This window comes from Perna viridis, chromosome 9 (assembly GCF_037379345.1).
Source record: "Perna viridis isolate PV_CMFRI_1.1 ecotype Kerala chromosome 9, ASM3737934v1, whole genome shotgun sequence".
NCBI lineage: Eukaryota > Metazoa > Mollusca > Bivalvia > Mytilida > Mytilidae > Perna > Perna viridis.
In genome coordinates, this window is record NC_142453.1 from 8,317,951 (window position 1) to 8,336,145 (window position 18,195).

General features: G+C 37.0%; 1 protein-coding gene and 1 long non-coding RNA gene across 4 annotated transcripts in view; one reads left to right on the forward strand and one right to left on the reverse strand.

Annotated features, from left to right (window-relative positions):
• LOC148606549 (uncharacterized) overlaps positions 1 to 570 on the reverse strand; it is a 56,794-nt gene extending 56,224 nt beyond the window's left edge. The window contains exon 1 of the long non-coding RNA XR_015915067.1: positions 311 to 570. This is a non-coding gene — a long non-coding RNA (uncharacterized LOC148606549). The remainder of the gene's footprint in view (positions 1 to 310) is intronic.
• LOC148606552 (uncharacterized) overlaps positions 1 to 17,899 on the forward strand; it is a 28,276-nt gene extending 10,377 nt beyond the window's left edge. The window contains exons 2-6 of one of the 3 annotated variants that reach the window (XM_088544667.1): positions 1,327 to 1,417; positions 9,542 to 9,620; positions 13,251 to 15,926; positions 16,415 to 16,589; positions 17,251 to 17,899. In XM_088544667.1, the coding sequence (XP_088400793.1) occupies positions 15,858 to 15,926; positions 16,415 to 16,589; positions 17,251 to 17,498 (492 nt within the window). In that variant the 5' untranslated portion in view covers positions 1,327 to 1,417; positions 9,542 to 9,620; positions 13,251 to 15,857 and the 3' untranslated portion in view covers positions 17,499 to 17,899. Of the gene's footprint in view, positions 1 to 1,326; positions 1,418 to 8,667; positions 9,098 to 9,541; positions 9,621 to 13,250; positions 15,927 to 16,414; positions 16,590 to 17,250 lie in introns of those variants that run through there. The other 2 variants (XM_088544668.1, XM_088544669.1) reach the window with 2 other exon arrangements.
• Positions 17,900 to 18,195: the final 296 nt, after the last annotated feature.

The window sequence follows — 18,195 nt, forward strand, 5'->3', positions numbered from 1 at the left end:
AAGCCATAGTTATCGGTGTTTCTAGAACCACCTATAGGACTAAATAAAAGTGAATCTGGGGAATATGTATTTAATTCTTCAATAGTTTAAGAATCTTCATTGCTTTGACGAGCAATTTCCCCTATGGAGTCTACTTTAACTCTTAAACACTTAATGAAGTCTTTAAATTGTTTCTTATAGTAAGGTATATCTTCATATGTAACCTTTTCAGCCATTTTAAATTGAATTTCTTCACTATTTAAAATGTAAAGTATAAAAAATAATAAGGAAAATTAATGTCTAGTTTTACAACTTATTCAGCCTTATTTACTTCAAACTTATCTGACAGAAGTTTTTCATCAGGTCCCCTCACTGGCCACCAAAAATGTGACAGGAAGGGTTATATTTTTAACACCGGAAGTAATGTGGTTTGGTTTTATCGAATATCCTGTTTCGAGACTATTTGAAACCCAGAAAACTTCAACCTACGAAATTCTATTTCATCTCAAGATTTGAAAAAGAAGGTTTAAGCCATGGTTTGGGCGTTGAATGGTCTTGTTTTTTAAAAGTGTTCCTAAATATGTTTTATAATGTGTTTATCGACCAGAATAAACCAAAATAAACCACACAACCGCTTCAAAACAGAAAAATCAGAAAATATCTAACCACAGACGCTAAGTGATGGGCAATGACAGACGTAAATCTTTGTGAGCTATTGCTGAACGACAGATATTAAGTGATGCACAAAGTGGTTCTAGCCCATTAGTATTTCATGTTACTTGGGTTTGGGTTAGGAAACATTATTTCTGATGTATTCCTCCTTTATAAATTAAATAGAGTTCGTTCACAGGACCCGAGTCTCTGCCAACGTAAGTAGAGAAAGACGGTAAAGTTTAAATAATTTAATATTACAAGTACATCTTTTATTTACATTCAAATTCAAAAATAAAACAATCTGTGCCGGAGCGTCAGTATTACCCCTTTTTGGCTTTTATATAAAAGTTTCCTATTTAATACTTTTTAAATCATTTTAGAAAATTTAATAACTTTAAACTGACATTTTATATTCCCTATTTAATGAAACTTATATGAAAATACAAGTGCAGAAGAGCGGTAAAAATCCTAAATATAAAAAAAAATTATCTCCCCTGATTACCTACCAAAATCCCCGGTAAAGCTGTATATAAATGTGGTACTGCTACATTTTGGCGCCCACGTAGGGACTCTTCATTCTACGACGAAAAACGTGAGAGATCGATCTTAAGTGATTCGGACATTCTCGTTCATTTCCGGAAATTCCGTGTGACGTCAAATCGAAAGTAAAAGTGCACATTTGAACTCTTTCAGACGATTTCCGGTTCAACATGAAGATGTAAACACATGTGTTATTGTTATTTGGAGGATGTGATCACGAACTGCGTTGATTTTCATAGCCATTGTAAGTTATTTTATGCATTATTATATGTTATTATACTTGTTTATTCATGGTTAATATCAAATACTGCTCAGAAACCTAGCCGGGGGCTAGGCGCTCTGCCCACAGAGCAACTGGGATGTGTGCCCCAGGTGGTGGAATGGGGTACCCCTGGCATGTTACATGCTGGGGTTGTCAGGGTATAATACGGAAAACCTGACCGCAAACCAGTGTGGTGCACCGTGTTGGGAAAGATGCCACGTTCCTCGCACGTTAAAGAACCCTGCTGTGGTATTCGATAGGAGTAGGAACCTTTGCGCTCCGCCACAGGAGGCTAAATTGCCCGACCTTACCCATCTCTCCCTTTTTCTAGTGGCAATCAAAATTTGTCGACCCTACTGTCCTTGTGTCCCATCCCGTTTTTCATTTCATCATCATTTCATGTTCATGTTATCATCCGTTTCATGTTCATCGTCTTAACATAGCTGAAATATTGCTGCTCGGACGTTAAACCCCAACAATCAATCAATCAATCATGGTTAATATGAGGATAATTGTATTTTTCTGCTGAGATATAGATTTAATTGAAAATTTTGCAGAATTTGTACTTTGAAAATTTACACCAAAATTTTACATCCTATTTTTCGGTAGTTTTACACACACCTGAGAGTTACTATTTAATTTTGTCAATTTTTGCATACTGCTTATATAGATAAACAGACACTTTGCATAGGAGATAGTGCTTTACAGTGAGTGAATATACAGACATTTGGTAACCAAACTTAGTTGGTATTTCACTCTATTGATACTTGACCCCCCCAACATTTTACAAGGTCAAGGTCAACCGGAAGTACATGTAGAAAACAGTAAGCACATATACAACAGATGTAAACATTGTCAGTACTACATTGTGACATAAGATTATGATTGATTGATTGTGTTATTAATACACTTTAGTTGTACTTCGGGGTACATTGTCACATAAACTCATATTTTATTAAGTGAAGCATACACACATACACTTTGCTTTTGATAAGTCCTAGCCAGTCCAGCTTGATTACACACAGTCATGCATACACAGTAGGATTTTTGTTTGTTTACACTTTCAAAAAAAAACATTTTTGTTTTGTGTATGAATTTTTTTTTAAAGTGATTTTGATATAGTGCTGTAGTGCATATGTGGTACATGTATGTGTTGTATATGCGTTAAACAGGGTATGAAATGTTCGTATAGTGTTATGATATGATGATATATAGTGCATTGTTAAGATATATGTGGTAACCCAGTGTAAGATTTGTACTCTAAATTTGTTTTAAAACTAGACAGTTTAAATAGGTATATAAATTTCATTGCAGTTAATATTGTCGAGTGTTAGCGATGCGCGCTTGCATGATTGCATGATGCTTTAGCCATCATACCTATAACAATTAATTGATAACACACTTACCTAGTATACCTTAGCCCAGAGCACTTACCTATCCATTGCCTTGTACCTACCTTGTCCTGGTCTTTGATTATTGTAGGTCTTTGATTCTTTAGGCTTGTCTTTGATAGGGTAGCAGTGAGTTTGACTTATTTTGACATTTGACATAGAACTAGACATACGTTTTCAGATTTATCTGATGCCCTAACTTGACTGAGGTTGTGAACGTAAAAGTGTTGCATATCTCACCCCATCCCACTTTGTAGGGAGCAAATAGTGAGCAGATTAATTGTGTATATACCATAAGGGTTGGTGAGTATATATTGTGTATATGTATTTTTTTGTTTGTTTGTTGATTTGTGTATATTATTGATATTTAGTACATATCATGGCATCAGGTAAGGATGATCGTGTTGTTACTGATCAACCAAGGACCCCTACTGATATTGACCCAGATATTAAGCGGATGATAGATACTTTTGCGCAGATGGGAGTTAAACCAAAGGCATTGACTGAATGGATGCTTGGATTCCTGAAGATGAAAGGGAAGTTAGATGTTAAACAAGACCCAGTATTTGATTTGAAACCACCACCAACAGCATCATCTAAGACTGCTTCTACTACATCCAAACCAGATGATAGAGTTACAAAGATGGTGGTGAACCACCCACCAAAGATACCATGGTTTTCCGGCAATGATGTGAAACCTGGTGACGTACCATACGACTTATGGAGGCATGAGGTTAAAGTTTTGCTCAAATTTATGATAGGGAAGCTATGCTGAACGCCGTGAGGAGATCTTTACGAGGTGAGGCGGGATACGTTGCCATGAGACTAGACCTAGACGCACCAGTGGAGGCTATTTTACACAAGCTAGATAGTGTCTACGGTAGTATCGAGAAGAAAGAGGAGTTGATGGCAGAGTTTTACGGAGCTAGACAGAAAGAAAATGAAAGTGTCCCAGCATGGAGCTGTAGGTTGGAGAGTACTCTGAGTAAGGCCATAGACAGAGGCATAGTACAACGCACTGATGTTGATGGAATGCCGCATTCCATGTTGTGGACTGGACTTCGAACATCTTTAAAAGACATTTCCGGCCACAAGTATGATACCATAAAGGACTTTGATGGTTTACGAGTTGCACTGAGACAGATTGAGAGTGACCACAGCCAACGTGAGTCCACGACAACCAGATCTAAACTGCAGACCAGCAAGTCAGTTACGGAAGCTCACGTCCGGACAGATGTGGAGGAACTAAAAGGTATGATCCACCAGTTGGTAAGTAGGATGGATGCGTATGACACAAGACAGCAGCAGTCATGGAGTCAACAACAGCAACCACCATCATGGCAAGGATCTCAACAACAACAACCACTGCAACATTACCAGCGACCACAAAGAGATAGGGGCAGAGGTCGAGGTCAATTGCCACCACCACAGCCTCAACGAAACAACACCAGATCACCTAGAAATATGAGGGATGTACAGTGTTGGAGATGTAGGCAATACGGACATATGAAAGCAGACTGCAGAGTAAGGTTAGATCACTATAGAGGGCATTTAAACGGACAGCAACCTATGCGGAGGGAACGCCCATAGGTTTTGCAAGATCGCAAGTTCCCAGAAATAACAGAGCTAAGATCCCAGCAGGTTTGTTTGGTGAACCAACAGAGACTCAGATTAATGTAAATGGTAAATTAGCAGCTGCACTTTTAGACACTGGCTCAACTGTATCAACCGTGAGCAACACCTTCCGAGAACATTTGATGATGACATCACCACTACATTAACTTGATACACTTTTGGACATAGAATGTGCAGATGGGCAGCAGTTACCCTACCTTGGTTATATTGAAGTTGATTTGGCAATACCAGAACAATCAAGGAAACACCCTTCTATTGTATTGATAACATCGGATAGCAAGTATAACCACAACGTACTTATTTTATTAGGAACCAACGTCTTGTTTCAAATTTTATCTACACTTAAGGAAGATTTTGGCGAAAGATTTTTACAACTTTGTAAGCTTACTACACCTTGGTATTTTACTTTAAGATGTTTAACCCTTCAAGAAAGGGAATTACAGAAAAACAGTTATCGTCTTGGAATTATACGCAGTGGAGAGACCAACAACATTATTGTACCACCGAATAGTTACATCACTATGAATGGATACCTAGACAGAGAATTACCATACCAGACTACTCCAGCTATGTTTCATTCATCAACTTTAGTCAGAGATTTCAAAGACTATGACGTAGCACCAACACTTATTGATTATCATCACAAACAGAATGGACCGGTTAAGGTAAGCATATCCAACATCACAACCCGCACCATCAACATTCAACCCAAAGCAGTCATTTGTGAACTTCAACCTGTGTCATATCAACCTATCGCCCAGCAACCATCTGAGGAACAGGCATCTAACATCATGGACCAGATAGAATTTACTAAGAGTGATCTATCAGAAGAACATTTTGAACAGGGACAGCAGCTTATCAAATCTTTCTTTGATATTTTCTCAACAGCTGATGATGATGTTGGCCGTACTGATCTTGTGCAGCACCGAATTGACTTGAATGAGGAGAGACCTTTTAAACAGCAGTATAGGCGCATTCCAACAACATCATATGATGAAGCAAGAACACACCTGAAACAGTTGCTGAATGCAGGTATTATAAGACCTTCCCACAGCCCATTTGCATCCAATGTTGTGTTGGTAAGAAAGAAGGACAACAGCCTTAGACTTTGTGTGGACTATCGAATGCTGAACAACAATACCAAGAAGGATAGTTACAGTCTACCCAGAATAGAGGAGCTTCTAGACTGCATTGGAGGGAGCAAGTTTTTCTCTGTCGTAGACATGAAGTCAGGATATCACCAGGTAGAAATCTTAAGAGTCTCATAAAGAAAGAACCGCTTTTACAGTAGGACCCTTGGGTTTCTACGAGTACAACCGTATGCCTTTTGGGTTGACCAACGCCTCTGCGACTTATCAGCGTTTGATGGAGAACTGCTTATCTGATTATCACCTTAAGATCTGCTGCGTCTTCATTGATGACATAGTGTTTGGTAAAACCTATGAGGAGCACCTCCAGAATCTACGACTCGTCATGGAGAAAATTAGACAGGCTCATCTGAAACTGGCTCCTAAGAAATGCTCTTTCTTTAAGAGGAAGGTTAAGTTTGTTGGGCATATTGTTTCTGAGTATGGAGTAGAGATAGATCCTGCAAAGACCGAAAGTCACCACATGGCCCAAGCCTACGTCACCCGAGGATGTACGAAGATTTCTTGGATTTGTAGGGTATTACCGTCGATTTATTGCAAATTTCAGCAAGGTCAGTCGTCCACTTAGACATCATGCCGGTACCAACTGGAAAGAAGAAAACTAAGGGAAAGAAGAACACACAGAAGCGAGAATGGCACTGGGGAGATGAGCAGGAGAAAGCTTTTGACACCTTAAAACAACACCTTACTTCAGCACCGATCCTTGCTTATGCAGATAGCACTCTACCGTATGAGTTGCATACAGATGCTTCCGGATTTGGTTTAGGTGCAGTTTTGTACCAGGAACAGCATGGACAGAAACGAGTGATATGCTATGCCAGCCGAGGACTCAACAAGTCGAAGAAGAACTATCCACCTCATAAGTTGGAGTTTTTAGCGTTAAAGTGGGCAGTTACGGACAAGCTGAAGGATTACCTGTATGGCACCAACTTTACTGTTCTGACGGATAATAATCCTATGACATACGTCCTCACCACAGCGAAGCTTGATGCAACAGGGCATCGATGGTTAGCTGCTTTAGCTGCGTTTGATTTCAACATACAGGATCGTCCAGGAAAGTCCAATGGAGATGCTGATGCTCTAAGCCGACTTCCTATTCCCAGCGAATCTGTAAGAGCTATCTGCCAGTCGACCAACTCAGCACCATTTGCAGAGTGTCTTGCTGTGACATCAGACTTGGTCAAAGATGATGATTTGCAGGCTGGAACATCAACAACAGATACCATTGATTGGAGGAAAGCACAGCAACAGGATGACTCAGTTAAGCATTGGTACAACATGGTCTCTAATCAACAGAAGCCCACCAAGGGTGACGGTATCCTAAGGCGACAGTTTCATCATCTGAAGGTAATGGACGGAGTGTTATTTCGCCAAGTACAGATGGAAGATGAACTTAAGGAGCAACTGGTACTTCCACAACCATATGTCAACACTGTTCTGCAGGCTTTGCATGATGACATGGGGCATCCCGGAAAGGACCGCATATTGTCGTTATTGAGGGACAGATTCTACTGGCCTGGAATGACGAAGGATGCAACAGACTGGATTGCCAGCTGCGGTCGATGTATTCGTAGGAAAGCGTTACCAAACCACAGAGCTCCACTAGTTAGCATCGAGACAACAGCGCCTCTGCAGCTAGTGTATATGGACTACCTTTCTCTAGAAACATCCAAGGGAGGACAACACAGCGTACTTGTTATATGCGACCACTTCACCAGATTTGCACAAGCCATCCCAACGCGAAATCAGACAGCGAGAACAACAGCTGAAGCTTTCTATTCCAACTTTATAGTACACTGTGGTATTCCAGACCGGATTCACTCTGACCAAGGAGCTCAGTTCGAGTCAAAGGTAATCAAGGAACTGTGTAATCTGACTGGAATGACGAAGTCCCTTACGACAAGTTACCACCCGCAAGGAAATGGTATGTGTGAACGGTTCAACCGGACTTTGATGAACATGCTTGGTACTCTTGAACCAGATGGCAAGAGGAATTGGAAGGCGTATGTAGGACCGTTGGTACATGCCTATAATTGCACCCCACACGAGTCCACAGGATATTCTCCATTTTTCTTGATGTTTGGCCGAAACCCAAGACTACCAGTGGATGTGGCATTTGGTTTGAGGAAGGAAGCTGGTGGATCCAAGTATATCGAGAACTTGAAACAGCGTTTGGACCACGCATTCGAGGTGGCAGCCGATGTGTCCAGGAAGTCCAAACAGAGACAGAAGGCAGGATATGACACCCGAGTACGTGGAGCAACCATTAAGACAGGGGATCGTGTTCTTGTGAAGACACTTGCTTTTGGAGAAGGAAGGCATAAGCTGGCGGACAAATGGGAACTGCAACCTTACCTAGTACTGGCGCAGCCGAATACAGATATTCCTGTTTTTACAGTACAGAGAGAGAACGGTGAAGGGAAAAAGAGGAACCTACATAGAAACCATCTTCTACCTATTTCTGATTTGAGAGACTCGGTAAGACCAGTTCCAATGCCAAGAACCAAAACACGACCACCAACTGTCACGACTCCGGATAGACCGTCGGCTAAGCCATTCCTGTCAACACATCACAGCTTGAGAAACCCGGGTCAGTTGCTGAAGACACCGATTCTGATGGGGACGCCCTTTCCCAGAGCTCTGGAGACACAGTAGTGGATGGGACGGAATCAGTCGGCATAAGCGTTGCAACAGAGGATAATGGAGATGGAGATCAAGAGGATTTTCTTGAAGACTCGGTATCATCTTCGTCGCCTGAGCCGGTAAGACGATCTGCAAGGGAACGGAGGCCACCAGACTGGATGAGATCAGGAGCGTATGATATGGCCATATCGGCAGCTCCACCAGTACGTGACAGGGAATGGTTACATAAAGTCCAATGTATAACATCGCTGGCAGGAAATCATTTGTTACAAGATCTTCAAAAAGAGGCAGGACAAACCATACTGGACATACTCAGGACGACATCAGACCAGTAATGACGGGACGTCATTTCACAGCTGGGGGGAGTATGTGGTAGCCTGTTTTTTTTTACTGTATATATTATGTTTTATTATATTTTGACAGTATTGTATTGTAAATTTATGTTTCGCATTTATTGCATTCTTTATATGAATAAAGATAGTATTTGATGAATATTTGAATTATTAAACCTATTTGGTTAATTGTTTTATTTGACGATTTACGCTAACTGGACTTGTGGACAGACGACGAATTCTACTGGTTTGTTAAGTTTCATTTCTTCTATATTTAACTTCTAAGGTTTCAGTTAAATCTTCATGGTTGATTAGACCGCATACTTTCTTTATTTCTATTGGTCATTTTCTTTTGGCGGTAATATTCTTTTGTTATTTATTCGGAGACGCACTTACTGTAAAACTTTCATTGGTATAGGATTGGAAAAAACTATCCAGACGAGACTATCTACCATTTGTGATATTTCTTGTGTTCTTGTTTATCTGAGACATAGGAGTCTATTTCTTGAAAAGGTCAGTTTCTTTCTCTGTTATTAATATTTCGTTAATAGTCCAGAAAATAGTATTTTAGCCGGCATGAGTTATTTGCATGAGACGGTTCAATGTTAGAATGGCGAATGCGAGATGTGCGCTGTATGAATGTTTAAAATGCATAAATTTCTAGATAAAGAATATGTTGACATTAAATGAGCATTATTTCATTTTTATTCATATTTTTCCTAACTTAGAGTATTAGCGAATATAAATAGGATATTTGAATAAATTGCCGTATGAATGAGGATTCGATTCGAGTGCTCCTGAATGAGTGATGTTAATATTCTATCTTTTAAAGTTAGCGCTACGAAAAACACTTTATTTAATTGTGGTCAATGTAATTGTTTCCTTAGGAGTACAAATCAAGTATTCACGGGTAAATGAATGAATACAATTTATTTACAAGTGTCATTTGTTATACAGGTACTTTTCATGATGAACCATGGGATGATATTAATGTAGATTTTTAAGATTCAGGATAGCCTTTGCACCTTGATGTGAGGTAGGCAGTGTATTATGTTTGTTTTAGTTATATTTTGTTAATTTGCTATGGTTTTGGCCTATCGCATAACTTTGCAATCAGCATTATGTTTTTATCACTTTGTTAATATTTTGATTGAGATTCGTATTGCTTGGCAATCGTTATAATTTTCATGCCTGATTTGGTAACACGCAAATTTGCGAGTCATTAACATATTTCAAGAGTTTTGAGGTCATCGTATAATATACTGATGAGACCGTACTGAACTTGGAGAAAAAACACATAGAAGAGCATTCTACTTTTAATTTTAATTGAGGATAATTATGATACAGATACGTATTGTTACATGCAGTTATATTAATAGCAGAGTGTTTGCTACTTTGTATTTGATCCCGTGTTGTCGTATACAGTAGAATAAAACGAATCTTAACCTTTGATGTCTTGATGACTCTATATTAGCCCATTCTAAGAGCTGCTACATAAATACAGAAATGGTGCATAAAAATTGCTCCTACCTTACTAAGTCTGTAGAGACTGCTGTGGCTTTGTAGTGGAAAAAGCAATTGAACTGCGAAAATCATCGCCTTATATACTAAAATCAATATAGAGGAGTAAAAATAAAATCCAATGGAAAATTACTTTACTAAAGGATTAACCAATCAGAAGTAATAATAGAAACTTGTTATGCCTCGTTTTAGCGATACGAGCAAGTTCACATCGTTACATAGAGTTAAATGAAAAATCCCGAGGGTATTCGGAAAACTCGGAACATCAACTGGTTAGATTTTGAAAAGGGTACCAGAAAAATAAAATGGCACGACCTAGATGAAAGGAGGGAAAATGTACGATAAACTTTAGAAAATGATATCGAAATCAAATGAAAATACAAAAATGTATAGTTAAAACTATATGAAAAACAGGTATAATTAACATCCTAAAAACTGATTCCGTCACACGTGGTATGATTTATCATAAGAGCTGAACTTAATACAAAGGTGGCCTTTCCCTTTAGGAATCTTCTCAAAGTTTGTGATCACTGACGCCTTGTCAAAGTCCTTTGAATTTCTGGCTTCCTCGATCTTCGTGAAAATTTCGTTATGACACTCTAGTTTGCTGATCATATGGACTTCAATTTTCTAACTCCATGGTTCACGGCACCATAAATATCGTAGTCGTGGCGTTTTAGGCTGGATAGAATACAATCATGTAGCTTTATCGTTTATCTAGATTCTTCACACTACCGCCCACGGCGACGTCACGGACAATACGACGTCGCAGTGGAAAATATACAAATATGCGGATGTTACTTTCCCGTGACAATCTCGACGTAAGTATTACTTAAGCCGCACTGCAGTGAATGCGATCGACAAATTTTGATTGCCACTGGAAATAGGGAGAGGTGGGTATGGTCGGGCAATGTAGCCTCCTGTGGCAGAGCCCTATGGTTCCTAATCCGGAAGAATACCACAGTAGGGTTTTTTCACGTGCGAGGAACGTGGCAACTTTCCCGACGCGGAGCACCACTATGGTTTGCGGTCAGATTTTCCGTATTGTAGCCTGACAACCCCAGCATGTAACACACCAGGGGTACACCATTCCACCACCTGAGGCACACAACCCAGTTGCTCTGTGGGCAGAGCGCCCTAGCCCTCGGCTAAGGTTCTGAGCACTATTTAGTCACCTTTTTACGACAAGCTTAGCGCTGATGCAGGCCTATTATTTTGACACCCGGACCTGCACGGGTCCATAGGCAAAACAAGACCAATATATGTATTGACCTGTGTCAATCACCGTCATATAAGTGTCTTCAATATATATTTATATATATGAACACTAAGCAAGTTGAAAAATACATTGTGGGTAACAAATAATATCCTCATGACAGCATATACTGCTGAAAAAATTGCTAAGTTCAGCATGCTAACAATGGAGTAATTTTTTAATCAAATTCCTCCATAATAGGTCCACATCTACAATGTGTATATAATTACTGTGCAAAGGTTGAATAATTATAAATACTGACTGCATATACACTAAACAAAATAGGTACAAGTACACCTAAGAGTGACGGAAGGGCGGAGTCGAACGACTAGTAATAGATATGCTGTCATCGTTGGTGACGCTGGTGAAAATACAAGACAAACACGGACGACTTCAATTGTAATGTACAAAGAAACAAACAAGATAAAGACTGATCGACGAAAATTGTCTACATATTGTTTAATGTCGCATGGTTATCATACAAAGGCCCTTCCGCGTTCTCTTAATTGGCACTGTAGATTCGATTTACCAATTCGCACTAGCCGATTTGTGTCAATGATTTTTATAGATTTATACTTGATCTTTTTAATTGCGTCGCTTCCAGAAGCAAAGCATTTAGTTACATGTGACGTATACACGCCATTTAGGATAAATTAAATCATGTACTTGCCATCAGAAGCTGCGACTCGAAAATAGTAATTTATTACATGGCATTTTATTGGTCAATCACTGAACACCAATGTCGGGATAGAAACGATTTTACGATTCCGATCCGATTCACAAAAAAAAAAATAAGCAAATATGAAATGTGTATGTCGGTCCCTCATGAAAAAGGATAGAATGTGTACATAAATAAAGTCAAACGTTCCAGACTGTTACAAAAATGCCAAAATTGATAGAATAAATATGCTTAAACAGACGACTTTGATATTTATATACTTTTATATGGTGTGTAATTACATATTAATCGGGTAGCTTAGAAAGCTATTCAGTAGTACTGCTTGAAATGCATTCATGTCAAAAAAAGTTATTAGTGCAAAATGACGAACGAACTATAAATAGAGATACACACAGCTGTGTCTTGTCTCGGTTAATTGACTGAGTGTTGACCTACTTATAGCAAGGGTTTGAAATGACGATTTTTTTAGCCAAAAGCAGTATTAATTATCTAAATAAAACTGTTGAACTTTTATATGTCGTTTCATGCACTCTTTTAAAAGAGGTTTGCATATAGAATTGTCAAAAGAAATTGTTTTTTTATAACAGAGTTGTAAGACCACTGCTGATATAAGAACGTTCGCGTTAAATAGAAAAGGATTTCCGAACGACACTATTGTACCAACTAAAATATATGACACAGCGATACACTCCATAGCTTTTTAAGTCGCTAATATTGAAAGCGATTTCGACTTCTTGCAATCCTGATTTCAGCACTTTACATTCACATACGATTTTCATAATCATATATTACTATACCACATTATGCAGTTGGTCGGTGCCGTTAAACCGTCAATCCTAGCTTAATACGAGTTCAAAATGTACATGTACCTCTTAAATATCATACATGTGTTCTACATGTGTTTTTGCTTGTATGAGAACGGCAAATTTACATTGAAAGATGAAATGATCGGTTAGCATTGAACTTGTAATATTACTCAGTCTTCTTACAAGGCCTCGACGCAATTGACCGTAAAGATCATAAACATTATCAGGGCCCCGATATTTATATCGACCAATTGTAAGTGAATTACATTTACATGTAATTCGGATTCTATCTTGTAATAATTAAAGGACAGCATTTTTTGTTTTTAAAAATATTTTAGTACCTACCTGTAAATAAATATTGGCTAATGTTCAATTAGAAAATATTTTAAACGTATTTAATTGAAGGTGAAACAAACAGCAGCTACGACGCTGAAGATGGTAATTAGAAACAAGCAGTTATTCGGTGGGAAAAGAAGAGTGAAGGATGGTTGCTGAATTTGAAGACGGGTAACGCAAAAGAATGATTGGATATGTTGACATTTTTTTTAAATGGACAATTCTGCTCCGTAGTAGATATGTGCAATAATCTGATGTTCATCCTGTGTAAAGAGGAAATATACACATTTAAGTCATCGTGAAAAATGCTGTGTGTTTAATTTTAAATATCCTGTTATTGTGTTCTACTGATACATGGGACTCTTTTATGTATTTTAATGCAGACCATTAGAAGCTCGATGAGAGCAATGTTTTTTTTTTCTTGACTTAAAAAACGACAGTAGTACCACAAAAAAAATCACACAACTACAAGAAACTTAGAAATAAAGCAAAATCAAAGTGCTGATAGCACTAGAGGTTTTTGATTCATGAGAAAAAATTTCAAAGATTACATGATAATAAATTAAATAATTAAATTGTGATCATACATTTGCATTTTAAATATTATAAAGAACCGGTTTTGTTTTGTTTTGTTTTGTTTGTGTTTTTTTTAAATATGTATGAACTGGATGTCAATCAATAAAACTTATCAAACTTTATACACATTTACAAATATTGTTCCATTTCACCTTTTCCCCAAATTTTAAGTAGCACTCCAGTTAAGGATCATGCAAAATGTGATTCATGGGTAAAAAGCCTACATATTTTTATTTTTGATATTTTGTTTGAAATGTCATAGTAAACAGAAATTAACATGTGTTTTTCATATAACCCGTGCTCTTTGGAGATTAAAATTATATAGAATGCACCGTAGATTTCCAAATTAAGGGAGATAACTCTGTAAATGACGCTCAAATACAATAGAATATATTGGATTTTCAATGTTGATTATCTTCTAAGAGCAGGCAGATTTGAATGAATAATTACACATTTCATAGTATAGATCCATAAAACAACTTAATTACAAAAATAAAAATATGTAGCCTTTTTTGGGGTGTACCACATTTTTCAGATTTTGCATGATTCTTACGAAGACAGCAACTTAAAACCTGTCCAAAAGTTAATGTGCATTTACATTCAAAAACTATATTAACAGTACACGTATTATCCTACACTGTAATTATATTCAAATAAAACCAATTTCAGCCTAAGAAAATAATTTCCGTGGTGAACATAAGATTTTCATAAACTAAACACTTTTATTAATTTGAAGTATTTTTCCGCCAATTTTTTTAGAACATGCTTAACACATTTTATGCTTCTTGACGCATTACTGCAGGAAAAAAAAATTCCATTAAATGAAAATTCATTACTAAATGTCTTTCAAGGCCAAAAAGTAATTTCTCAAACGTTCAGTTGATATGAAGACTATGTCTTAATTTCATTTGCAGAAATAATAGAATATTTTGGGGCGGAATAATTGCAAAAAAAAAAAAGATTTACTGGTTATAAAAGAGGTCTTGACTGATATAAAAATAATTACATTTAAACTTTATTTTTTGTGTAGTGCATGTTCAGAAAAAGTAGGGAAGTGCTAGTGATGGCCGGTGACATAAGGTATTTTGATCCTGAAGGATCAAAAACCCCAAAAAGCTAAAATGGTATTATCGTATATTGGTGGTAAATCTAATGGCAATGTTGGCGTTGCAGTATTGCCGACTGCTAACAGTTATAGGGCAGATGATAAAAAAAAACAAGAAGGGCATTGTTAATAGCATATTGCGCCGACAATTCTTGAACGTCTATTAGACTAACGATGTTGTTCTTATCCTTCATTTTAAACTTTACCCTACTTCGATTCAGCATAATGGTTAGCGAAGTCCGAAAAGTTTGGAGGCGCTGACTGGCGTAAGAGGTCCCATTTCATTAAAATACATAAAAACCTGTCTAAACCAAACCCCTTTGGGCAAAACTATTTTGTTCGGATTATAAAGGTTCAAAATGTATTGATGATGATTGGGTTTTTTTACAGTCTTGACTATTCTTAGGATCTCGCACGACCGCCCCTTGCGGGGATTCTGTTAGTAGTTCGAGGGAGCGGAGCCCATCCTTCGGGATACCCGACCGAAGAGCTCAGTCAGAGTAAAATGTATTGATACTGATATGATTGCACTTCATGGGATGTCTTGTTTACACAGGATTCCGGCTTTCCTAGGGTTCCGTTTTGACAGATTTTACTGTATAATCTACCAACTTTTTTAACAAAATTTGGATGCGCTTTAGGCTAATGCAGAAATCATATAGGCCAAAAATATGACAACGGAACGAAACGCGACTGGGCGAATGAAGAAAAAAGTATCACATCTAAGATAACTCCGTTGTTGAATGACAAAAAGTAAAAAACAAAGAAACTCACGGCATTACACTCTCTTGGTTCAATATTACTAAATCCAGTCCGACTGTTTATAGACAAATATATATATATTACAAAAAGAACGATAACGTCATAGTGCCGCTAGCATGCAGAGTTACGTCAAAGACGTCACCAATAGATACAGACTTAGTTTTCATACTTTGTCAGAGTGTAGAAGGTAGTTAACGCAAGAAATATTTTCTTCTTGAATAATACAAGAAGCCATGGAATCTAAAGCAACTACGTGCTTTGGGAGATTGGCAAATGGGTTACAATCAATCTTTCGGGGAAAGGTAACTTCTAGTTCATTTATCAAGTTAATAGAAAAACAATGATTAAGTGTGTTTGGTTGTAACTAATATATCGTCTATAATTCTGTTCTGCGTCAACGACGTCTATATATACTAAATTGCTTTTTTAACGTTTTAAGCAAGTTTTGTTCTCTGTCTATATCTCAACATGTTTCCTTATCTGAACTTTACTTTGTTTAATTACTTTCCGTTTTTTTTTTTCTACTTTTTTGTCGAAATGCATGCATTTGTTACAAAACAGGAAATGAATGTACGTTGTCTATACCCTAAATACATGTACGTAATATTTGTTCTTCAATATAGGCAACGTGAAATCATTTACGATTTTTTGTTTTAGTTTTATACTATTGTAAATATTGAATTTAATATGCATAAGTGGTGTAAACATTAATTTCGGGTGCTCGAAATATGAAACTCCCACGTGATATTGCAAAAAATAGACCAAATAGTTTATTTTTTCTCGTTTGCAGAAACAACCGCGTAACTTGTATAACTCTGCACCTCGCCAATTGAAGCAGTTGGTATTTATGCCACAAAACCTGCAAAGTAAAAAAGAGAAACAGACTTTGCCAGAAAAACATATAAGAAAAGAAGAAAAGAATAAAGTTGGGCCTAAAAATAGTAAGAAACCCAGCAAAAAACAAAGTAAGAAAAAATGTTAACTTGCTAATGTAAAACGTGAATTTTCGTAAAAAGTTTCTATTTTTGCCTTTTTGCCGTAAAACCTGTAACGAGAAAATTGAGCTGTTGTGAATTTTTTCTTTAATACATTCTTTTGAACATTGTAATACGATTTGAGGATCGATCGTGAAATTTAAACAGTGAAAACTTTCATGGTTCTTACATTGTAAGAAAAGGGGTCCTGGCTTTTGCCCGAAGTATGCAGGTAATTAACAAAATTTTCAAACCAAATGGAGTTTCCAACCTCCATAACCCTGCTATGGATACGTTATTTGAAGTTTAGCTCAACGCCGATTGAGACTATTTACTGAAGATAGACAAATAATTTAAACATAAAAAATTAACGTACTTTTGTAAATTGTTGGTTGTTTATAGTAGTTTTTATTTCTTCAAGTCAAAATTTTGGCGGTAATTTGATTTCGCGCCTTTTACATCGTTGTGTGAAAGATGACATATCATACTTTGTTAACACCAGTGTCGATACAAAAGAAAAATACTATATTTTATCATCACCCAATAATCAACTGGTTCATTATATTAAAATTGAATTTTATACTTATCTATCATATAAATTGATTTAACATAGCATAGCTTAAAATATTTCTAATCTTTCTTTTCCTTTCAGGCAAAAAGGGAGATACATTAAAATTATTTTGTAAAGTCGCTAACAACTGCCTCTGTTCGAAGAAGATGGTCCGTAGAACGACATGCGAAGGACTTGATTACTTGAGCGAGTTGTTTAAGATAAAGGCAGCAAAAGCGTCAAATGCTGATTCTAATGACAAAAGCAGCGAGGAGTTTTATGATAACGAGTTTTACGACGATGACGACGATTTCTTTTTTTCAAATTTTACTTTTGATTTTGATTTATAAAAAATATGATAGCAAAACTTGAATTTGTGTTTTTATTCCATAGCACACATATTTTGCTTTTTTTATTGAGTGGAAGATTTGGAACTTGAGAGTCCCACGGCAAGGTCAACTGCAGTAAGTCAACGAAATATTGTCAACATTCTGAACTTTTTAAAAAACTTCTAAAAATTTAAAAGTCAACTGTGTGACAAAATATTTCACAGCGGATGCAATGAGGATGACAGTGATAGAGATAGTCTCGCTTAGCTTGAATAACACCCTTTGGGTACAATTGAAAAGGAAATTCAAATTCAATTGATATTAAAGGAAAGTTTGAATACCTGGAAATTAACCACGTGATTGTTATTTAATCAAGGGAAGACTTTCCTATGAACACTATCACTATTTGGTCTGTAATTGAGAAAATCAGTTTCGAATGAATTGGCAATCTAAATATTGAAAAAAAATGTTTGTTTTGGTCCCTTATTCTTATATGGTTGTTGCCAAAACCAACTTTCTTGTGGTATAGAGCCTCGAGTTTGAAACCCATGGAGTAATAGTCGTTTTCATGTGACTTCGAACTATTATAGGACTGCAGACTAAAGGTTGATGGCTAGATTTATAAACATTTATTTCACATCTTAAAACTACTATTACATAAATCAAGCTCCACAACACTTAAATACATTTCATTACTCTCATCAAGCTACCGAGTTTA